Consider the following 23,712-nt stretch of genomic DNA (forward strand, 5'->3'; position numbering starts at 1 on the left):
TATATATATATATTTTGTATTTGGTATGTGATACGAATTAGATAATTTTTATATTTTACATATATCAGATACAAAATTAACAAATATAAATACACGAATTATCATATTTCTGATTATATTAAAACAATCCAACACAAGATTCAAACATAACTTTTACGATAATTGAAAGTTATCAATAGATTGTTTTAGATAAACAGTCCACTAGCGAGAATCCAACCAGTTGAATGGCGTGGCTCAGATGTTCAATCCGGACTGTCTTGCCAAACATAGCGAACAAAGAACAACCTAATGAGTCCAATGAAAGGGTAATTCATTGATCTTTACCTAAATTATCATGATGAACAAGTAATGCTTTGATGTCACACAACAAAGACAAACAACACATCCCTGCAAGTTAAAGCAATAATATTGTAGCCTTTGGTACTCACCAGCTCTCAAAACTTGTTAAAACTAACCATTTTAGATAAAAATATGATGAGAGAGCCAATAGATATCCACATAAGTAACCAGTATCACAACTTTTGAGTACCACATATTGCAAATTAATAAGGGTCAATGCATGAGTGGTGGATACAAATAGGGAAGCAGGGTGCCCATGGACACCCGCAAAGAAAATTTGAAGGAAAATTTTTTTCTGGGCATTTTCAAAATTCTCTGAATACTCTTTCTGTCGATAAAATTAATAAACCTGTGGATAGTTTAAACAGCCTTAAAAATAAAATTTATGATAGAAGAGAGCAGAACCAACAAACATGTTTTAACAACCTTAAAGATATTAATAGAATAAAACATCAAGATATTTTATGGTTATTTTAAATTCTTAATCTAGTTTGAACCCTCCTACCTTTATACTTACCAGCTGTAGAGAATATTAAGTATATAAGCTCTTTTGAACTCCGCAACTTTCAAGTACTAACTCTAATATCATGTCAACTGATCCAAAGTTAGCAGGATCTTTTATTGTTAACATGCCAGGAATGCACAAAGAGCTCAATAGAGGACAAAATCAACAAAGAGCTGTAGTAATTATCTTATGTTATCCATGTACTGACAGTCCCTCGTGTAGTATTAGGCCTGAAAATCCTAAACTTTCCAGTGAAAGTCCAACCAAGGAAAATAAGAAGATGACTGAAAACCGCAGCAACGAAAGTGAAAAATATCCAAACAAAGCAGCCATATTGGTAGTTGCTTGTTTAAAAATTGACTAACATGTAACTGATTTATGCATTTTCAAGAATCCAAGGTACAATAATCCTTTGACACAATTCTCAGATTAAAATGTGTTTCCCTATGACTGCCCCTCACACCAGCATGTCCAGCATGCTGATAAGAAACATTCTCCACTTCAAATACAACAGGACTAAGCTCCCTCTCCAGCTTCTCCTTGATCCTCATTCCTCTACTTCCCAAACCACTTGAACTTTCTTCGATACCCTTTTGAGAACTCGCTCTAACACCTGAACTCTGGTCAACTTTTGAGTCCAAAATTGAGTTGTCAACAGGTTTTTCACTGCTACCCAATTGAGAATTGAATCCATCATTCACAACCTGACCATTACCTGAAGACCCACTACCTTCTCAGCTTCAATAAGCAACTCAAATGCCTTTCTTTGCATCAGCTTCAACATGTTCAAAAACCCATTATTCCTAGAAGGTGTCAAGCTCTGTTGCAGCCAAGAGGCACAACAAAATCAGGAGAAACCCTCAAAACGTCCTGGACAGGTCTTCCAGTCAAACCATTAACAAGCAAAGCAGCAAGTCCTTTGGTTAGAACAGAATAAGAATCTGCTTCATAGACAACATTCTTGTCTTTATCAAGATAAGCGCTGTCCAAAACCTGAGAAAACAACCCTCAACTTTCTTCTCCTTACTTTTGAATTGCGTATCGGGAGGTTTCGAGTTTTTTGTCATAAAACATGAGTTGCTCGTACTTGGCCTTGGGTTCCTCAACAGACTGGAAAAGTTCGATGATTTGTTGGAGCATAGTAGGGAGTTCTTCCATGGGTTGGAGTTGGATGGAGCTTGATGCTATAATCTATAATTTATATTAATATGAAAAATATAAAATATATTTTTTATATTTATTAAATTTATATATAATTTTTGTTAAAATTTTAAAAATGTCACATGTCTTTTTTTTTAATATCCTTTTGGTGTTTTAAATTAGAAGAGAGATGTCAGCAGAAGCTGTTGAATATAAGATAAAAATTTGAAATATCCTTAATTGGTATAGTCCAAATTCTCTAACGATTACAAAATAAGGACCAGATTTTACTGTACCACAAAGCAGAGGTTCCCTACATGACAACAACCAGAGACTTGCAAAAACTTATGACCAAAATCCTCATTGTTCAATCATTTACAAGTCATTAGAACATAGTTGATGACATAAAAGAGAGCACGGATACTCGCATGTTCAGCACCTGTAAGCAGAGGTGAGCTACTTATCTCGTGCACTCGCGTATAGACTTCCTGGAAGATAGGCCGGACATGCATTGCAATCATTTGGTCGCCCGGGTTTATAGCGGTGGCCACGTCTACCATCCATGTGAGTTTTCGCGGTGTGTCATTGTTAATGTCGCAGGCCAATTGCTGCAAGAGGGAGAGCAGCACTCCTTGGCTCAAGGGAAAGGGGGCGGTTGACAGAATGCCACGTAGATCAACCTAGCAAAAGGCAAAAGAATGCTATTTCATACCTATTGCAGAGTCTTTTAAACAAAAGTTCAAGTCAAGAATTGAGACCATGAAGCACAGGGAAATCATGAAGAACTCAGACAAAATTGATGATTTAGATTTTCATATAATCTTCACAGTTTAAAAGTTTCAGGCACACCTGTGAACATAACCAAGCAACGATAGAGAGGTCACTCCTTTGCAGGGCAATAGTGAAAGCTTCATCATATTTCCGTTCCGATAACAATTTTGATAGCTCTTTTGTTGGATCCACGGGCACCTCAACCTGAGGCATGGATAGAAGGACCTTTTAAGATTGAAGTAGTTAGTAGCCAACTGAAACATTTTGTGAAAAAAAGTGATACTGAACAACCAGATTTGACTTTGGCAGTCCAGGTTTATTGAGAATTAACTTCTTGCAAAGAAAACAAAGTAAATGACTGAAATAAACATACCTTGTCATGGAGAGCACCTAAAGGTCCATTGCTGAGTTGGGAAGCCAATGGACTTGCTGCATTTGAGTTAGCTCCAGCAGCTGCAATTGCTAAAAGTTTTCGATGTCCATCAGCAAATTCTCCACTTAAGGTTTGAGCAATGGATGATGCAGAATTTATGGCATCCTGAAATTAAAAGGAATTTTGAAGAAGAAAATTATACAAAAATACTATTGAAAAACAACAGTAAATTAACAAACACACCGCACATTGAACAAGAGCTCAATAGCAACAAATAAATTTGCGTGCTTTAATGCATATTACCTCAAGTGGCCAAAAAGAAACATCAAACACCAATAATCCTTACCATTAAGTTATTTAACAGCTAATGCTGAAATGTTATAAATTCAGGAAAAAGAACAAAAATGACTAGCCTTCTAGTAAAATAGTAAATGTGACCAGGAAATATACCCTTAAAGCAATTGTCAAAGAAGAACTTGCAGACTCTAAGTGTTGCTGAGCAGCATTGGTATGTTCAACCATTCCTTTCTGAAACACAGCATCAACTTGCTCAAACATGGCTTTGCATGACATCTCAAAGGCAGGGATCACTAAAGCTTCCATACTAGTTCTCAGAGCCTCCTAAAAGAAATAAACAATAATGATAAATAAATAACCAGAAATTGCTTGGAACATGCCAAATGACAATAATTTAATCTTATAACAAAAGACTGAAAATATCCCTCTGCAGCTATTCAACCAAGTGAAGTTGAATTTGTGTATACCTGGAGGGCTTGTCTACCAGCAGTTTGAAACTGTGCTTGTATTTGCCTGGCAACTATAGCTTCAAGTTTTGAATTAACAGATTTTTCTAGTTGATTCACTGCCTTATCTCCAACCCCTCTCTGTCACACAAAGGACTAGTTAGATTCCATTAAGACAGCTTTCTAGCAAAAGAACTTGATCTTTAGAAGTCTAACCTGGAAGGACTCGGTGATTACTGAAGTTACTGTTTTCTCTATTGCTGGAGTAATGGTACGAATTACAGCTGGACCAATGCCTGCTAATTCCTTCTTGACTGCTTTGTCTAAAATTGCTACCAAGTCCTTGTTTATAAAATTAGTGATCAAACTCGTTATTTGATGTGTACGTTCTCGCAACAACTTCTCATTTTTTGCGATTTCCTCTTGAAAACGAGCCCATAGAGCATCAGTGTTGGCCTTAATGACTTTCTCAATGCTCCGTCCTAGAGCTGCCTCTAATCTTCTGCCTTCTTTTGTAACAGGGAGGCTGACAATATTTGACATTTGTTTCTGCATTTCCTTTTGTGTAGCAATTAGCTGCAAGAATGATTGAAATCACAGTCAAAATACCATAAACAGTGGAGCAAAAAGTTCTAAAATACACTTGTTTATAAAAGTATGCTAACATATTGTTAAGCGAATACAAAAAAGGAACAATAGGGGAAAATGCCATAATTATAATAGGGCACCATGGTCAAGTTTTAAATAAATGAATATAGCACAAGGGTCTATTTTTATATAGGGCTAAATTAAATATACCAAAATTAAGAAACCATAGATGATCATAAACCCAATTGAAAACTGTTTAAGACTATTTGATGATACTCAAGTGCAGTAATTTGTTATATCTGTACCACTCTCCCCAGCATACTTACCTATTAACACGCAAAAAAATGCACATACAACAAATTCATACACATGTAGCAATTTTTTTCCCAATTTTTTGTCTATAGGCAATCACCTGATTAAGCATCTCTTGCATAGCAACAATTTGAGGAAATGCAGCACCCATTGAAGGGAGATTGGAATTCCCCCCTGGTTCAATGGAAGAATCTGCAGAATTGAAAGGGCTCGAAGATGGAGAAGAGTGACCAGATGCTTGAGAACTTTTCCCCTTATGCTTCTTCCCTTTTGCACTTGGTGCTGGTGATTGCAGATGTGTAGAAGGCATGGCTGATTCCAAGACCTTTTCAGACAGATCTTTTCTTGAATTATGGATTTCTTCCTCACCAACACTAGGTTGCACATGTGACCCTGATGCACCAACACCATCTGCTTGCGGAGATTCGTCAACAATGTAAGCATCCCTTGATATTGCAAAGCACTCCCTCGCCATCTGAATGCCAAGATCTGAAGCCTGAGAGCAAAAGAATCTCTCTCTATTTTCCAAATTTCGATTTTGGGAGTCTACATGGGAACCAAATTCATTGTTCTGAGAAGATCGTGTTTCATCCACCACTTTTACCTCAACCACAGCATTGCGCACATCATTGTTGACAACCACATCTTGAATGTTCACCTCGCCCTCACCCTTTCCCTCAGTGACATTAGTAGTTTCAGAAGATGATGAAGCCATCAATATCTCAGAAGGAGTCACAAGATGTGTTGGATGCTTGAAAATGATAGGCGGATTACATGCACTAGATTTCTCATCTGATACTATTTTCTTCTCATCATTCCTAGTACCATCTTCTGATGAATGCATATCAGACAAATTTGTTCGAACGGTGTCCATTTGTCTGTCAACAGGAGAATCAGCAACCAGTTGGTTTCCAACATGGTCACCAAGCTGGGAAGTCGGCTCAAAGCTATTTGCTGGACTATGAAAACCAGAGGGCTTCCTAGACAACCTAGGACTAGGAGGAAGTGGTGGTGGTGATGCAACACAAACAATATCAGCATCACTTGCTGGTGATGCCAAAGCAGCAGAGGCAGATTTAGAATCAATATTCAAAGCATTAAACTCTTGTCCCATGTTAGCCTCAATAGAACGGGGGCTTGAAGGATACCTGGCTGCAGTTGAATTTTCAGAGCTACTTACTTGTATACTTGGTTTGGGAACTGAACCATAAAGGGGTAATTCAGAAGGTTTATTTCCAGATCGATCGAACGCATCAAAACCTTCAGTGTTAGTTGCATCACGTGAAACACTTGAATCCAACTTCTCTAAGCCAGTATTTTCCAATGGTGGTGGAATGCACTGGCATAACTCCAAAGCATACTGCTGGATAGCCTGTGTCTGAACACAATATATTTTAACAATATGTTCATCAGGAGGATCACTTGTCCCAGTAAAACTTAATATGGGCATAGTAACAGTGAACTCTGCTAAGTAATCCATGTGTGTTGCTGCTGGACAAGAACCATATTCTAAGTGTACAGCATAGATAGCATTTCTCTTCGCATTTGCGAGTAAGAAAAGGCTTGTTTGAGATAATGCGACAACTTGGTTGAAGAATGCTTCTTCAACTTGAGGTTCAGCAGAACTCTTCAAGTTTAATGTCTGGGTGCAAATCCATTTTTCAGTATTGCTTGGAAGTAGCCAACTCTCTTCACTTGCTGATGTCCAAATTTTAATTTCTTGATTTAGGGGGCCCTGGAAAAAATTGTTAAAAAAAATCAACTAAGATAAATCATATAAATGGATGTTCATCATAATAATAAGACTGTCAAATTGGCAAAGTAAATCAGAAATACAATTCTGAAATTAGAGAAGCAAAATTAAAAACACATTTAAGATAGACTGAAGTCAATAGGTAAATACAGACTCCTACGCCATACCAACCAGCTCAATAAAAATTTTCACAACTATGAACTTTATATAACAAGTCAGTGCATAACAAATAGGCAGAAGCATGATACAGACACAGACACAAACACAGAGGGAGAACACGGCAATCATTACCCCAGTTATGAGTATAATATGATCAGGTCGGTGAGGTGCATCCAAGAATGTAGCTGAATAAACAGGTTGGCCATCATGCGGTCTCAACACTGTTAATGGTACTGCCTTGCGGTCATCCCATATCTTTATCTGTTGCATAACATAAGCTTGTAAGTACAGCATTCCATACATAACTCATAACTGCATTTACTCATGTTCCATCACTCTACAACAATGAAACTCAGAGAGACCACACAGATATCCACAAATCAAGAAAACAAAATGATAAGGGAAAAGACAAACCGTGCCATCTGTAGAAGCAGAAACCAATCGGGTAATCATCCATTGACATATTGACACATCAGTAACTTCTCCATCATGTTTACCAACCAACTGAATCCCATCAATCAACTTGTCAATAGGACATTGGAGAGGGGAAGGTGCATCAGCTGAATAGACTTCAATCTTCCCAACTTTCATAGTATCAATTCTCAAAATGTGCTTTCCAATCCCAGCCACCAAAATTTCCTGCAAAATGAGATTGCAATACTATTTGGCTACAAAACAGTGATAACCCTCTCATTAAGGATAAGCACTAAAAAGTTGCATTACTTGTTTGTGCCGGTGCCAACAAACACGTGGATGTACATATTGCTCATCGCCTAATATCTGAACAGCAATAACTATCTTTCCTGTAATATGTGGCTTATCTTCTTCATCTGGACCTTCTGATATCTTCCACACAAATACCCGTCCCTCTAGACTCACACTGCATAAAAATGTATCACCAAGATGCAACCCAAAAAAAACAAAAGAAAAAGCAGTGTAATTACCAATTAAAGAAAGAAAAATACCTAGCCAAAAGGTGAACATCCTCAGCAAAGAAAGCCATGTCAGTTACCCTCTGAAAGAAAACAAATGTCACTTGGATGAATAGTCATAAGCCCAAAAAAAAAAAAAAAAAGTCTAACCAAACTATTTTATAGCTCCATTATGATACCAGCTCTCAAGAATCAACAAAATAGTTAGATGAGCAAATTTTAACACCCATAATTCCATTCACAACACATCCTTCTTAAACTACCATTTATGTACTTTTCAATATAAAACTAGCATCAAAGTCATCAAAAACCAGTAAATTATACAACTGAAGCTTGGCAAAACTGAATTAAAATGCAAAACCATTTCATTCAATAACAATACCACCATTATATCATAAACATGCCTCTAACCACAATTGCACAACTACAAAAAGCGACAAAAGTTAAAGAGCTAAACCTGGGTGTGCCCACGAAACAAAGACCTCAATGCAGTGTTTATATTAAGAATCCTAATGTTGCCTCCTTTCAGCCCATAACAAATGTAAGACTTGTTAACAGCAATCTGCCTGCCCAGTACCAGCTGAGGATCAGACCCATACTTTGTTATGGGAGTGACCTCAAGTTGCGGCTGAGCCTCCCCTGACAGCCTCGTATCAATATCATAAGCTATCTGAGCGCCTGACATCCGCCTGCCCTTGGGCAGTTTGCAACTTGGCACCCTTAAAGGCCCCACATTAGGACCCCCCAAAAACTCAGCAGGCGGTGATTGCTGCTGTTGAGAAAGCTGGTTTTGAGGTGGGAAATCTGGGTTTTGAGGGGAAGAGTTGATGAGGGCAAGAATCTGGGTTCCAGCATTGTACGGGCTAAGAGGAGGAGAAGGAAAGGACAATGATTTAGCATCTTGTGGGGCGTTTTGGTAATTTGGATGGGTAGCAGAGGGAGGAGGCATGTAGAATTGGTGATACTGGGGATGAAAGAAAGGGGGAGAGGGAGGAGGATAAGAAGAAGGGGGTGTCGGATAAGGAGAAGAGAGATTTGGGTATTGTGGGGGATTCGTTGAAGGGTTTGAAATCGTGGGTTTGAAGAACTTGTGCACGTCAAATGGGATGGTTTGATTTGGGTTTCCTGTTGAAGCCATCTCTCTCAAAAAGAAAGGAACTTTATGGTTCTTTGAGTGATTTTTGTAGAAGTAAAAAGATGGGTATTTGTATTTGGGGCACAACCGAAGAGATCTGAGTGAAGAAAGGAGGTAAAGAAGAGATTTTTGAGAGAGCTAAAGAAGAAGAAGAAGAAGAAAGAGGAGAGTCCCCTGAACCTGAAAGATGGTGACTTGGAAGTGAAGAGGGGGGGGGGGGGACTTGAGACAGAAAATTGGGAGTGGCTGATTGGGTTAAAGAGGAAATACGATTATCTTTTGGGTGGAATGGAAGAAATGATATATATATATATATATAAATAGCAAACATATATTTTCATCTCTATCGTCTAAAATTCATCTCCTATTTCAATTTTGACTCTAAAAAAAATCCATCGATTGTAAATATAAATATTTTTCACTTAATTTTTTAAAAAATTCGTTTTCTATGTTGGATTTAAGGTTTTTCCCAATTTGGGTCCTGCCGATGATTTGTTGAACGCATTTTTCTTCAACAACTTTTTTACGAAAAATATTTCATTAAAAATATGTTACTTCCAACTGAAATAAAACAACTTTTCTCTTGTATCATCAAATTTAAACTTTGTTTAATGATTATCTTATTACCCATTTTTCATTGAGATTATTTACAATCTCTCATTCAATTCAAGCACCTTTTTTTTTTCTTTTCTCAATTTTAAAAATTGTATATTTATTATATTATTATTCTGTTATAATTTTGATTTAATAATAAAAATTTTAATGAAAAAAAATAAAATAAACACAACAACCTATTAATGATTTAAAGATGAAATAAGTAAGTAATTTTATTTGAAATTATGGATTAATTCATAACTTATGTGAGATTCATTTATATTTTTTTATTACAAAAAATATGATATTTTTTAATTTTACTATTGTAACTTTCTTACTTTTAAAATTTATGAGATATCTGAGATGTATCGTTTTCATTTTATTTTTTGATATATATCTTTTATTATTGTAATTTTTATTATTGCAATATATATTAGATAATAAAATAATAAACAAGAATAACATGAGGGTTGCTATCTCATATAATATATATATATATATATATATTTGAAAATAAGAAATGTGATATTTTATTTTGATGTTAGATATGATAATTTTGAATAAATATATAGAAATAACACAAAAACCATAAAAATAATATTAAAAATAATATGATTTAAAATTTTGATAAAAATTATATATAAATTTAGAAAATTTGAAATATATGTTTTGTATTTACTATTTAGTTTACTTATATGAATTGTAAGATTTTTTTTCTTATTTTACATTTATTTAACATAAAATAAATAAAATAAAAATATATGAATTATCATGTTTATTTTGAGGTTTTGGATGTACTAGGGTTTTTTATTTTTATAAATTTTTTGCTTCCTCTTTCTTAATTTTGTGACGTAAGGTTAAAATATTATGATTGCAAATTTTTGTTATAATTTTTAATTTGAAACTCAATTTAATTAATTCATATAATTTTTTGATATTTCAAAATTTTAAAATTTATAATTTTTTTTTAATTTTTAAAGTGTTGTCTTTTATATTTTAAAAAAATCTTGATATAACTTTAAAATAAAAACATTCTTATTATAACTTCAAAATAGAAACTCTAACAATCAATTCAAGTTCGGAAATTTAGTATTGAAGATGAGATATTGATACCCTTTTATTACTAGTAAGGCACCCAAAAAGCAAGGTAGAGAGGATGTCTGCAATCAATGGAAGTTTGTCAGATTTCATCAGCCCATGTTTTAACTTTAATTGATAGCCTATGGTCTAGGAAGTCAATAATTATGCCTTATCCAAGAACTCAATAATTTTGCCTTTGAACCACATCATAATTAAAATCAACAAAATTTTGATTGAATTGATAAATATCAATTTTTTTTTTAATTTTAAGATTTTGAGTTTGAATTTAATCAGTAATTTTTTATTTGAATAATTTTGAATATATAATTTATAATTATTATTTTTAAATTATAAGATATGAAATATTTTTCTCTTATTTAGAGATGGAAGAATCTATCTGGTATTTAAACAAAAAATTAAAGCACATCATGATTAAAGATTAGAAATTTAGAGATGCTAGGCTATTGTTTGGGGAATGGAATTTGAGTTCTCTAATAGGCCAAAAAGCCCAATTTAACAACTCAACCAACCCAATCACTATCTCAACTGCATCAGCTGAGGAACACCCATCCGAAATCCTAAAATCCACTCTTGAGCAAAGTTACTCACTGTTGAATTGTCTTATTCATGCATTATTATGTCAAATTGACATGGGATTTGAAGTTTTTCTTTTAAAAACTTACCTTTTAAGCCAGCCAACACCAACAAATGCAATTTCAATACCCCAAACGTCCAAGTATTTTCAACACATCTCTTTCTTTCTCTTTGTAAGCACCCTCAAGCCAAAAAACCCAGACACAAAATCCCCAGAAACAGCCCAACAAAGGCAGACAGTTGTCTTCTTTTTTTGTTCAAAGACCAAAGAAGATGTGTTGTGGGAGCAGAGTGTGCATGCTGTGCACATGCCTAATCCTGGTGCTGGTGTTGGTTGGGTTTTTGTTTGGATTTGGGGTCTTCAAGAATGGGTTTCACAAGCTCAAGGATACATTGCACGAGGATTATTACCCCTGTGATCATAAATTCTCTTCTTGTGGAAGGCCCTTCTTGGTTTATGCAGCTCCTCCTCCTTTTTAGTTTTTTTTTTTTTGTTGTTTTTATTTTCGTATTATATTTGGCAATTGGGATTGTTTCGTTGTTGGGATTTATCAAGTTTAATTCTATTGTTTTCATTGTTCCTTTGCTTTTGCCTACTAAATCTGAATCATTTTTGCAAATAAGATTGCAGCTTGATCGTGTAAAACCCAATATTATTGAGATATTATTAGAATTTGTTATATTTATATAACATTTTTTTAAATAAAATTTAAAATTTTTAAATAAATATCTTACAAATTGATTACGAATTTTCGTAAGTAAATTATAATGTCACCGTTGCCGACAAATGCATCGATGGATTCAGTGAAATTTGGTCTAAACTGTGAAAAACATTCTCAAATCTATCTTGTTTTTGATGAAGTTGATCGGGGAAAAGGATTATGTTCCAAAAGGATTGATAGGGCCTCAATTGGACATTCCACATATCCATTTGAAGATCATGTTTTACAATTTTACGATGAGTCAACTGTATTGAGTACACTGACTTTTAGATGAAGTGGTACCTTATTAGAGTTGAAGATTTCGAATCGAAAGAGTTTATGTGTATAATTTTTTTTATTAGATAAATATTAAAATAAAAATTCAAAGATAAATTAAAAATTTAAAAGAAAATTATGCTCCAGTCATTTTTTGAAGCCAAAATATATTGGACGGTGATTATCTTGAGTTACTGTTATAAATAATTTTTATATTATAATAAAATATTTAATATAATATTTAAATTTTAAAAATTTTTAACATGATATTTTAATTATAAATTTATTAATTAATATGATAATTATTTTTAATGTAGATAACTCTAAATAATGACACTTGATGCATAAATAATTTTTCAAATACTGTATTAATTAATAAAATCATAAATCAAATATCCATTAATAATTTTTAAAATTTAAATATTACATTTAACATTTTCTAATTACTAAATGCAATTCATAACATTAACACTCATACCTTAATACACCATTCAAAACCACTTAAAATCTATCCAAATTTGGACAAAATTTACATGAAATTTTTTAAATAAAATTCATAAAATTTTTTATTAAAATTGAGTAAATAAAAATTTAAATCATAAATTAATAGAATTTAATATGAAAATCAATAATATATAAAAAAATTATTAAAAATATTATTTATAATATAAATTTAATCAATATTTATTAATTAGTAAAAAAAAATTTAATATTTTTATAAAAAATATCTATTTAATAAATATATCAAAATTTATTAATTTTTTTTAAAAAAATTTTACACTATAAGACTAAATTTTTTAATTTATTCAATTTTAATAAATAACTTCTCTTCGCTTAATAACTTCATCCCAGTTTTTCCTTCAAATTTTATTCCAAAAAGTCACAATATGGAGTTGATCATTATTAGAATTTGAAGAGCTCAATTGCTCATCCATCTAATCACTATTTGCCTAACTCATGGTCAAAAAAATTAGTACCCACCTATATTACCAATAACGAGATGCCATGTAAACCTTCAACTCTACTCGGCAGTGTAGACAATCATTTGCACCTGTTCCTCTTCTTGCACACCAAGTTAAACACAGAACCGAAACTCTGTGATAACAAGTTCAAATGGAGCAGTGAACGCAGGTAAAGTCCTCTCCTTTCATTTCCTTTAAACCCAACAGGCAACAAGAGCAAACACAGGCGGAGAAAAGAAGACCCAAAGCCAAAGACGGGATGAGAATCACTGTAATGACGGCAGATGAACAGATCCTTAGCTTAGATGTTGATCCTCATGAAACTGTTGAGTACCCTTTTGTCCCATCTTTGTACTTGTTCTAAATTTCAATTCTTTTGCTGATATCTTTTCCTTTGTTTCTACCAGGTTGAAAATTTGAAAGCTTTGCTGGAAGTGGAGGTGAGAGATCAATACCCTCTGGTTATATATGCTCCATTTTCTTTGGTTTACTTCTGAGGGTTTTGTGTTTTTGAAAGTTAATTGTTGAGATTCTTTAGCTTATATTAGTTGATAAAAGATTCAATTTTTTTCTTTTTGTTTCACAAAAAAGAGTTATCTTTGTAAGTTTTGGAGTTTTGGGAGTTGCCTGTGGAGCTAACTTTATTCTTATTGCTTAGAGCTTGTTTTGGTTTGTGGGCAGACTATGGTGCCACTGCAGCAGCAGCAATTGCTGTATAATGGGAGGGAAATGAAGAACTTTGAGAAATTGAGTGCATTGGGTGTTAAGGATGATGATTTAGTTATGATGGTCTCCGGTGCTGTTTCTAGGTAAATGAAATGGTTATTCAATTGCTTCTTTGTATTCTGAAATTTTGAAATGTCACTAGTGGTTTTGAAAGGTTGTGGATATCTATCCAAAACTGGCCTGGATGCCTATTATGAGATTTTAGGTGGCTGTTTTTCCTGTATTTTTAGTTCCTGGAAAGAAACCCTCTCATTGTTTTATTCTTTTTTATGTTGATTGATAAAATTGAATCGTTACAGTGCACCTGCCAATGATTTGAGATTCAATCCCGACGGATCTGCTGTGAACCCTGGAGCTTTGCAGCAACACATTCGACGTGATTCTAATCTAATTGGACAACTATTTCAGACTGATCCTGAACTTGCACGAGCTGTTGTTGGAAATGATCTCAACAAACTGCAGGACATTCTGCGAGCTCGTCATCAACAAAGATCTCAATTACGACGACGGGAGGAGGAGGAGATTGTGAGTAGTTTCTCCTGGTTGCCTGTGCCTATAGTTGGCTGTGAAACAGTGGTCTAATGTACCACACTATTTCTTTGTGTTTCACGTATTCTATCATAATTTGATAAAACTATCAAGAACATTCTAAATACTAAAAGAGCATAATCATACTAATCATAAAATTTTATTGCCCCTGATAATCTCTTTGATTGATACACATTTATTTTGTTTTTTCTCCGTAGGCTCTTCTTCAGGCTGATCCTTTTGATGTTGAAGCACAGAGGAAAATTGAAGCTGCAATTCGGCAGGTTAGTTTTCTGCAACAATCTACTAATATAACTTAATGGCAACCTATTCGCATTTTGAAATGTGTCATATGTTAATTTATGGGTCGACAAAGGATGTTGTATCTCCATATTTATCACTCATTTTTCTGGAGAATATGATCTTTTGGCTATTTGAGTTTTACAATATTGTGATGCAGAAAGGGATTGATGAGAACTGGGCTGCTGCCTTGGAATATAACCCTGAAGGTTTTGCAAGGGTGGTATGTGGGCTTTTTTCCCTTCTGAAGTATACCTATTAAATTTTATTACTTTCTTCCCAGAAGAATATAACGTTTCTTGTCATACTAATCAGGTTATGTTGTATGTGGACATGGAGGTTAATGGTGTTCCATTGAAGGTAAAGACAATGCCTGGTCCTGTAGTGTGTATATATTGCACAAGGGTTCATCATCATTTGATTGTAACCTATAGGTTCTATCATACACTTTGCATTACATTCTCTTTTACTTTTCCATTCTTTTTCACACTTTCAAGGAACTCTTTTGCAGTTGTTTATTATAATGTTTTAGTTGAGATCCTGCATTATCTTAATATTATTCTGTCACAAATGCCTTGATGTTGAATATTGGACTTAGAGAAGTTTATTGAGTTAATTACTTTATCATTTTTTTAGGCATTTGTTGATAGTGGTGCTCAGTCAACAATAATTTCAAGAAGCTGTGCTGAGCGATGTGGGTATGTGCTGTAAACATTTTGTCTTTTTGGGCTTTGTAATGACATCATTGTCTGGCTTCTTGAAAAGGGGTGATTCTGTTGACTGAATGTTTCGTTTCCATTCTTTAATTTGTCATGCAATTATATTTGTCACTTCATTAGACTTGAAAATCAACGACATTTATTTTGCTGCGTTGGTGTTGTCCCCTCCAGATTGCTGAGGCTTTTAGATCAAAGATATAAAGGTATTGCTCATGGAGTTGGCCAATCAGAGATACTGGGACGAATACACGTCGCTCCGATCAAAGTAGGATGTTAACTGGTTTTCTAGTTCTTTTTCCTTTTTGTCTTGTTTATTATTAGTCATTATGCTTAATGCTGCATCCAACTTCTTGGTTTCTCTTATGTTATTGTAGATTGGAAATATATTTTATCCTTGCTCTTTCTTGGTTTTGGACTCTCCAAATATGGAGTTTCTCTTTGGATTGGATATGCTTCGTAAACACCAGGTAGCTTCATCTCTACTTAATATCTTGACATATCCATCTATTTTAGTGCTTAAATTCTTTAAGTTTGCATAATACTTATTTGGGTTCATTTGTACAGTGTATTATTGATTTGAAGGAGAATGTTCTTAGAGTTGGAGGAGGAGAAGTTTCTGTACCATTTTTGCAAGGTTGGTGACTGTAATTAGTGGTATAATCGAGCCAAATTGATATATTGCCATGCTTGAGTGTTCTTAGAGTTGGAGGAGGAGAAGTTTCTGTACCATTTTTGCAAGGTTGGTGACTGTAATTAGGGGTGTAATCGAGCCAAATTGATACATTGCCATGCTTGAGCTAGGCTCAACTCGAAAACTTGAGGCTTGAAGCTTGATTCGAGTTTGATCGAGCTTTATTTTTCATGCTTGAGCTCGGTTCGTAATTTAATTAAGCCGCTTGAGCTCGGCTCGATAAAATTGTAAATATTACATTAAACACAATATTTTTTGTCACTTACATGTTAAATATATTTAAAAAAAATAAAAATTCAATTAAGATTGAGTAGGCTCAGAGCCTCTCGCATTGGGTATTAAACTACTTGAACTCAGCTCTACTTGTTACTCAAGTAGCTTGAGCTTGTGCTCGGCATGGCAATGAACGAGTTAGAGCTTGAATATTTTCGAGTCGCATTCGAATAGCTCATGAGTAGCTTGACTCGTTTACACCCATAACTGTAATAAGTATATTGTGCAAGTGTTCCAAAGTTACCAATTACCATCTGCTCGTTGATGCCAATCTTTTTGTGACTTTGTGTTACTGAATTTCTTTTCTTATAATGGAAGTTAACCAACTATTTGCTCTTCTCAGAAAAGGACATCCCTTCTCGTTTCCTGGAAGAAGAAAGGTATTCGAAGCAAGCATCCAGCTCAGGGGCTGCTGTAAGTCTGCTACCTTGAAATTTTGTCTCACAGAAGAATTATATGGCATCCACAAATGCCCGTATTTGTGGGGAATATAGCTACATTTCCTTAATTTTATATTGTTTTGTGTAGTGGAGATGCATTTTAGCTTTTTTTTTTTTTGGCACTGATCTTTTATGATTCTTCAGGTGAAAACTGGAACAACAGAGAAGAATACTAATGCGCAATCTGGAAGTCAATCTTCTGGTTGGTAATCGGCATCCGACTCATGTTATGGCGTGCTTCATATCACTTTTGTTCCAGAAATTCCTCTAAAAACAAGCTTATTGTTTGAAAGAGCTGTCTTTTAAGTGATTCTTATTCTGCTTCTGAATTTCTTTCCTTTTTTCTTCTTCACTCCCAGGAGGTGCACGCGGTGATGTAACACAGGTATGTCTGCTCTGAACAATTCTTTTACTCCTTTCTAGCCTGCTTTGCAGAATATTTCTCCCTTTGGTACATAAGAGAACGAAACCTTGGGATCGGAGAAGAGGTAGCAGATATTGAAATTTGAATCTCAGACCTTCTAGATTCGACCTCTTAAAAGTGGCTGCATGAACCTATAGAGCTAAGCTCCAGGTTCTTTGCAGAACATTTCTCTAAGCTGTACTTGAAACATGAGGAAGTTGGTTATGTTTCTATATATTTTCAAGTTGATTGCTATTGCAAATGTGATAATTCATTCTTAGCTACCTTGCGATCAAGTTGGCAGTTTGTACGAAAAAGGAGGTTTGAAATTCAAAACTCAGCACTTGTAACCCTTTCTTCTATTTTCAGATTACGGTCTCCTTTGTACTAAAAAATAACCAATTTTGATCTAGCTTAAGTCTGAAGGTCAAATTAATTTTTTATACTTGAAGTTACCAGGGATTGATCCCTATACACTGAAACTAAGAATCCAGCACTTTATTCGGCTATTGGTGAGGTCAAATGATTGTCCCAAATGCTAATGAAATATTATTTTTCTGCAGAGACCTGATTTTGAAGCCAAAGTTGCAAAGCTTGTTGAGCTGGGGTTTGCAAGAGAAATGGTGATAGAAGCTCTTAAAATATGTGATGGCAATGAAGAGCAGGCTGCTGGGATTCTCTTTGGAGGCTGAAGATGACTTGCAATTTTCATTCATAGAAATAATGTTGATTTCAGTTATTCAACTACAAACTTTTACACATTGCAAATTCTGTACTTTATATCCATTTGATTTGAACTGTTTATAAATAACTGACCAAGTGTTACAATTCAAAACAAAGCTGGAACTGCTATGATTTTTCCTCAATTGAAACAATTTTTTTTGAACTGCAGATTCAATAGCCATGTCCATTACTGTTGGTACTGAGATATATTCTAATTGTCAAACAGACTTATTTCCTCTTGAGAAGTTTTTAAAATTCAAGATGATAAAAAAATATATAAAAGTCATACAGTTTAAAATTTTGACAAAAATAATATATAAATTTGACAAAAATTAAAAATGTTTCATGTTTGACATGTTATTGCTGTGATATAATAGTTTTTGCATTTTAGAAGTATTAGACACAATATGAATATAAGAATTGCCCGGTTGACTTCAAATTGTGAGAATAAAGCTTACCTGCTACAATAAATTGAAAATCAAAAACCTATGATTTGCTGTCTAGGATGGTAGGAGATGCCAGGTTTCTCATATGAATAATTGAAATTAACAATTCATGTATTTATATCATATAATATATTCAAATTCGTGTAATTTTATGGTGTTTTAATTAAAATTACTTATTATAATTCATATTTATACGAAAACATAAAATACATTTCTTTAATTTTGCTAACCCGTATATAATTATTCTTAAAATTTTAAACCGTATCACCTTCATATCATATATCATTTTTTTGTATCAGATTCATATCATGTCACCTTAGATTGTTAGATCTGAAACAGCCAAGAAACTACTCACCGGACAGAATTTTGTAGAGCTTATGCTAAAATACCACCAAACCAAGACCAAGGAATACAAACACATCATCAGTAGAATAAATTTCATTGTAAAATTCTTAAAGAAACATAATAAAAATATTTTCCAGGAAATTCACTCAATGCTACCCTGCAAAATTTCATCTCAAATTACACTCCAAAGAATACTTTATCCTGTTGACGATCTTCTTTTTCATTTTTTTTTCCCTTTTTCAAGGGTTCACTGTGGATGACCGATAAAAATCCATATAACTGAAGAACAAAATCTCAAACATATTACAAATAACAATGATCAAAACCTTTCTGCCAATGCGGCAGTAACTTGTCTAAGTTTTGAGTAAACCTTACTAGCAGGGGAACCTAAGATGAGGCTGCAAAGAGAATTCCTGGCAATCTTGATGTTGGCAAAAGATCCTAGTACATGAATCTTGGTGTCAGCAATGACAATCCTAGTTTTTGTAGCGTTCTCAATAGCAAACTTTGTTTTACCGCCTTTCCCTGACAGCCTTCCGATAGCACGAGACAAGTGCTCTCCTCTAAGTGTCTTGACATCCTTGATTTCAAATGACTCCACATATAGCTCATCCAACCTCAAAAGTGCAATGGCATCCGCAACATCAAAACCCAACATGAAAGCCTGGACAAAGTCTGCACATTTCTGTAGGTTACTAATGTCAGGCGTGTCTGTTCTCGTTTTCAATTCAACCTTCCGACCTTTCAGATTCATACGGATATCAATCATCATCTGTTCATAAATTGGAGTATAGACATCCATCCAGTATTTCTTGAGAGGTGAATACCTGTGAGGTGGAACTGAGATCTTTCTAAACTGGACTTGACCGTCTGACATCTCATGAGCCTTAAGAGGCTCAAGTATTGGCTTTGGGGGCAATGAATCAGATTTGGGTTTAGGTTCAGAAGGCACCGTTTCAATCTCCATGGTGGCGGGTGCTTCAGCAGATATATTTTTCCTATTTCAACCCAAGCTAGTTGAAATCTGAATGAAAGGAAATTACAAGAAGTTCAAGTTATTATGAGCGAAATACAAAAGTAGAGATATTCATGGGAAAGACGAATAGCAGCATCAAATGATAAAATCGTAACATCAAGAAATTACACTAACAAACACAACTGAAAATAATTCAAAACAACATAATCATTTGATTTAAATGAATCAAATATGATTAAATTTTGTTGGATACATAAACTGTTTATTTAATTAACGAATACTTAAGTGTTATTCATAATTATTTATTAAGCTTACTAAACAAATGCAAACAAATACAAAACAAAGCTGTTTACGAACTGTTTTGGTCAATGCTGGAATGCTCTATTAGTTTAGACTAAGCCAATATGAACAAACATTTGCAACCTTCATAATCTGTTAAAAATATTTTTAGTGATTATTTAGTAAGCTTAATAAATAAATACAAACTAACAAAAACCAAATCTATTCACGAATTATTCCAGCATTCTGCTAGTTTATACGTTAAGAAATTAAAGTAGAGAACAAAACTTGCATAGAACAAAAAAAAATGGAAACAAAATTATGTATATATGAATTCAACATCATTGGACTTGAAAATGAAGGGATAGAAGAAATAAAAGGTTGAGCAGACCTGGAGAAGAAGTTAGAAGAGATGGGTGGCGGCTGGACTGGATTTCAAAGGCAAAGATGACAAACTAGTTTATTTTTTATGCATAGAGGCCTCAGGCCGCAACCCTGGGTTGAGGCAGAGATGGCCGAATGGTAGCGGCAACCAGACATGAAGAAGAATAACAACGAAGCGTCCACACCTTTAAACCTAAAACCCTTGACTGCGCTGTTACGTTGATATCTGCTTTTTTTTTTAAAATAAAATTTTCAGTAATCCAAAAAAAAATTGCCCAAAGCCCCTTCCTTTCTCAAAGGTCCGTGGGCTGCAAATCAAGGCAAATAGGGGCTGGAAATTGGTTAACATTAGGCTTAGCTAGGGGTGTAAATGATATATTAATACTCGTAAGCTATTCGAATTAGATTCGAAGAAAACTCGAATTCAGTTCGATTATTATCGAGTCGAGCTCGAGCTCGAGTAGCTCGACTTATCGATCGAACCGAATTCGAGTATTCTTATATTTGACTCGAGTAGCTCGCGAGTCTAATCGAGCTTTTATATTTAAATATATTTTTATTATTTTAATTAATAAAATATTTCGAGTCCGAATTCGAGTTCGAGTTCGAGCATGAATAATCGAACTCTTATCGAGTATACGAATCGAACTTATTTTTACACATTAATCGAGCTTAATCGAGTAGCTTGAATTCAATCACGAATCAAGTTCGAGCTTGAAAAATAAAACTCGATCGAGTTCGAGTCGAATATCGAGCCCCGAATTATAAGTCAAGCTCGAGCTCGAGCTTTTCACTATTCGGCTCGGCTCGGGCTCCATTACAACCATAGGCCTAGCCTTTGCCTCAAATGCTACCCTGAAGCCCAAGGTTCAAATAAGAATGACAACGAAATGTGTATTGTTATTTTTGATATATTTGAATTTGAATTTATTTAATATTTATAATATTTAAATTTATTTAATTATTTATTTAAATTTAATATTATTATCTAAATTTAAATCTATTTAAAGAAATATTATTTGTTTAAATATTCAAATCCGTTAAATATTTGTTTATTTAAATTTTTTATCAAAATATAAAATAAATAAAATTTTAATTTAAAATTTAAGTTTATTTTTAATTAATAATTAATAAAAATTACTTTTTAAGATCTAAAATCTTTTAAAAATATAAAATTTTATATGTTTTACATATGCAAACTGATGATAAATTTGAATACGGATTTAAATATTTATTTTTATTCACTAAAATTTAATCAGATTCAAATATTGAATATTTAAAAATATTATTCATATCCGTTAATTATTTTTTTATAATTATATGAATCTGACATAAACAGATCGAATAATAACAAATATTGATTTATTTACTATTTATTACCATCTTAATATTGTTACAATTAGTTTAATTAATTTTGAATTGAATTATTTAAAATTAAATTAATTAAACTATGTCATTTTTTAATTTTTAAAATTTAATCAATCAAATGTAATTTAAACTAAATTATATTTTAAAATTTAAAATCTCAAATACTAAAATACTAAATTAAAAATTTTTACAAGCCTTTCCTACAAGGACAATGAGTATCTTCTACCTCTAGGGTTTCAATATTCAACATCCTCTGAACCTCCATTTTCCATTTCTTTTCTTTTGTTAGGAAAATGGGGTTCAGCCCCATGTAATTGGGTTTGGACCAATCAAAGGCTATGGGCTTTAATCTTTTTTTTTTACACAAAGTCTTAAATACTTAATAAAAAAAGGTGGGACTATTTTAAGGTAGTGTCACAAACTAAGAAAAGAAAGAAGAAAAGCCATAAAGCTAGAGAGAAAAGGAAGAAGGGAGAGTTTGTTGAACGAAAATTGATCCATGGTCCGATTAAGCTGAAATTTTGTCAGTAGATTTTTGATACAAAGTTCTACATTCTGAATGGTGAAGATCGAGTTTGAAACTCTTTATAAACAAATCCAATGTGTATTTGTTGAATCGCCTATTTGATGAGATTTCTTCAATTATCTCTTTCTAGTTGTTGATTAGCTTTAGTTTTAGTTAGAGAAAAACTTTGTATATCCATTATTTGATAGTGAAGATTTTTCTGGTGGTCCGTGATTTTTTTCTTTACATTGAAGGGTTTTCTAGGTAAATCTTGGTGTACTTTTATTTTTTCTGAATTGTTGATTGTTGATTGTTGTCTATTATTGTGGGTTTATTACAATATATTGCTTCTGCTTTATTGTGTTTATTGTTTCAGGCCCAACAACTGGTATTAAAACGATGGTTATTTTTAAGACATCAATACATAATAGCCTAAGATAAAAGTAAATTTTGTTTGAGATCATGAAAGGTGATACATGTTTCATGATAAAATTGATAGCATCAAATTATTCAACTTGAAAGCCTATGATGGAAGATCATTTATATTGTAAAGATTTGTATGAACCGATATTGGGTGATTCGGTTAAACCAACAGATATGAAAGATGAAAACTGAAAGAAGTTAGACAGAAAGATGTTGGCTATAATAAAAAAATAGATTGATATTAGGGTGTTTCATCATGTAGTGTAAGAGGTAGATGCCTATATTGTTTGAAAAAAATTAACAGCATTGTATGAGAAAAAAATATATATGAATAAAGTTATGTTTGTTGAAAAGCTTACAACTTTATAGTACAGGGATAGACGATCTATTACAAAGTACTTGAGTGATTTTTAAGATATATTTAATCAGATGACTACTATAGAGCTTAAGATGGATGATGAAATGAAGGCATGGTTTTTTTTTGGTCATTGCTAGATAGCTGGAATACACTTTTTGTGACTATTCTTAATTCAGCTCCTGATTATAAGGTGACATTAGAGATATGATAAAAAAAATATGTTTAATAAAGAAGCAAGGTGAAAAGATATAGACCCTGAAAATCAAGCTCTGGTCTTAGAGAATAGGGTTAAAAACATTAACAGAGATCAAAACTCAAACGGTCGTAGTAAGTCTAAACATAGATCTACGTCCAGAGATAAAGTGAAGTGTTTCGATTATGATAAAACAGGTTATATAAAATAACACTGTAAAATCTTGAAGCAATAGCAAAAAGATAAAAAAGGTAAGAGTTCATATTATAGCAATATTGCAGTAATGAATTCATATAGTAATTCAATTACTTTGATTTGTATACATAGTGATTGTAATCATATTGATGATCCCAATATTGAGTGGATAGTTGACATATGAAGTGGCATATCATTGTATTCCTAATAGAGAGTTATTTATAACTTACAAAGTAAGAGACTTTGGTTGCACCAAGATAGGAAACAATAGTATGTTATAGATTGTTAGGATTTGTGATATTATTGTACAAATTAGTACAGTCTGCATGTTAACTTTGAGAGATGTTAGACATATTCTGGATATAAGAATAAACTTAGTTGCTATTAATATCCTTAATAAAAAAAGATATAAGAATCGACAAAAGAGTGGATAGTGGAAGCTTCTCAAAAGATCTATGGTAGTTGTAAGAGAAAATTATA

The 23,712-nt window shown here is 33.3% G+C and overlaps 4 protein-coding genes and 1 pseudogene across 7 annotated transcripts; 2 read left to right on the forward strand and 3 right to left on the reverse strand.

Annotated features, from left to right (window-relative positions):
• Positions 1 to 1,150: 1,150 nt before the first annotated feature.
• On the reverse strand, positions 1,151 to 2,348 carry LOC111288796 (sufE-like protein 1, chloroplastic/mitochondrial pseudogene; annotated as a pseudogene).
• Positions 2,198 to 9,040, reverse strand: LOC111287096 (enhancer of mRNA-decapping protein 4-like). 2 transcript variants are annotated; one of them, XM_022877327.2, is made up of 12 exons: positions 8,073 to 9,040; positions 7,649 to 7,698; positions 7,407 to 7,563; positions 7,098 to 7,322; positions 6,816 to 6,944; positions 4,872 to 6,506; positions 4,088 to 4,447; positions 3,893 to 4,012; positions 3,579 to 3,749; positions 3,129 to 3,293; positions 2,834 to 2,959; positions 2,198 to 2,664 (listed from the first exon to the last, which is right to left on the reverse strand). In XM_022877327.2, the coding sequence occupies exons 1-12, from the start codon at positions 8,751 to 8,753 to the stop codon at positions 2,356 to 2,358; spliced, it is 4,128 nt and encodes a 1,375-aa protein (XP_022733062.2). In that variant the 5' UTR covers positions 8,754 to 9,040; the 3' UTR covers positions 2,198 to 2,355. The 2 variants fall into 2 exon arrangements, with proteins under 2 accessions (XP_022733062.2, XP_022733061.2); XM_022877326.2 differs by having other exon boundaries at positions 2,834 to 2,980.
• Positions 9,041 to 11,070: 2,030 nt separating this feature from the next.
• On the forward strand, positions 11,071 to 11,600 carry LOC111288647 (uncharacterized). The gene has a single exon (XM_022879617.2). It carries the CDS (start codon positions 11,292 to 11,294, stop codon positions 11,496 to 11,498), a length of 207 nt encoding a protein of 68 aa, XP_022735352.1. The 5' UTR covers positions 11,071 to 11,291; the 3' UTR covers positions 11,499 to 11,600.
• Positions 11,601 to 13,012: 1,412 nt separating this feature from the next.
• LOC111288118 (protein DNA-DAMAGE INDUCIBLE 1) lies at positions 13,013 to 17,928 on the forward strand. Of its 3 annotated transcripts, none has more exons than XR_016341498.1 (15): positions 13,013 to 13,282; positions 13,365 to 13,397; positions 13,616 to 13,766; positions 13,983 to 14,208; positions 14,430 to 14,495; positions 14,672 to 14,734; positions 14,827 to 14,871; positions 15,148 to 15,209; positions 15,402 to 15,495; positions 15,605 to 15,697; positions 15,795 to 15,864; positions 16,538 to 16,608; positions 16,779 to 16,836; positions 16,994 to 17,358; positions 17,601 to 17,823. XR_016341498.1 is itself a non-coding variant. In XM_022878883.2 (15 exons), the coding sequence occupies exons 3-15, from the start codon at positions 13,642 to 13,644 to the stop codon at positions 17,727 to 17,729; spliced, it is 1,128 nt and encodes a 375-aa protein (XP_022734618.2). In that variant the 5' UTR covers positions 13,013 to 13,282; positions 13,365 to 13,397; positions 13,616 to 13,641; the 3' UTR covers positions 17,730 to 17,928. The 3 variants fall into 3 exon arrangements, 2 of the variants coding, with proteins under 2 accessions (XP_022734618.2, XP_022734617.2); XM_022878883.2 differs by having other exon boundaries at positions 16,994 to 17,019; positions 17,601 to 17,928; XM_022878882.2 differs by having other exon boundaries at positions 13,639 to 13,766; positions 16,994 to 17,019; positions 17,601 to 17,928.
• A 704-nt stretch (positions 17,929 to 18,632) lies between these two features.
• Positions 18,633 to 20,337, reverse strand: LOC111288090 (uncharacterized). The gene is made up of 2 exons (XM_022878852.2): positions 20,198 to 20,337; positions 18,633 to 19,575 (listed from the first exon to the last, which is right to left on the reverse strand). Exon 2 carries the CDS (start codon positions 19,516 to 19,518, stop codon positions 18,871 to 18,873), a length of 648 nt encoding a protein of 215 aa, XP_022734587.2. The 5' UTR covers positions 19,519 to 19,575; positions 20,198 to 20,337; the 3' UTR covers positions 18,633 to 18,870.
• Between the last annotated feature and the right edge of the window lie 3,375 nt (positions 20,338 to 23,712).

Source organism: Durio zibethinus, chromosome 4 (assembly GCF_047325235.1).
Source record: "Durio zibethinus cultivar Kanyao isolate XHJ-2024 chromosome 4, ASM4732523v1, whole genome shotgun sequence".
In the NCBI taxonomy this organism is placed as follows: Eukaryota; Viridiplantae; Streptophyta; class Magnoliopsida; order Malvales; family Malvaceae; genus Durio; species Durio zibethinus.

Bases quoted from the DNA above. Each gene is read 5' to 3' on its own strand.
- LOC111287096 (XM_022877326.2), bottom strand. From the start codon at position 8,753: ATGGCTTCAACAGGAAACCCAAATCAAACCATCCCATTTGACGTGCAC. The intron at 6,945-7,097 runs GTTTGTCTTTTC...GTTATGCAACAG, and splicing joins CTGCTTCTACAGATGGCACG to ATAAAGATATGGGATGACCG. The intron at 2,981-3,128 runs GTATGTTTATTT...CAATCTTAAAAG, and splicing joins TAGGTGCTCTCCATGACAAG to GTCCTTCTATCCATGCCTCA.
- LOC111288647 (XM_022879617.2), top strand. From the start codon at position 11,292: ATGTGTTGTGGGAGCAGAGTGTGCATGCTGTGCACATGCCTAATCCTG.
- LOC111288118 (XM_022878882.2), top strand. From the start codon at position 13,217: ATGAGAATCACTGTAATGACGGCAGATGAACAGATCCTTAGCTTAGAT. The intron at 13,767-13,982 runs GTAAATGAAATG...GAATCGTTACAG, and splicing joins GTCTCCGGTGCTGTTTCTAG to TGCACCTGCCAATGATTTGA. The intron at 15,496-15,604 runs GTAGGATGTTAA...ATGTTATTGTAG, and splicing joins TACACGTCGCTCCGATCAAA to ATTGGAAATATATTTTATCC.
- LOC111288090 (XM_022878852.2), bottom strand. From the start codon at position 19,518: ATGGAGATTGAAACGGTGCCTTCTGAACCTAAACCCAAATCTGATTCA.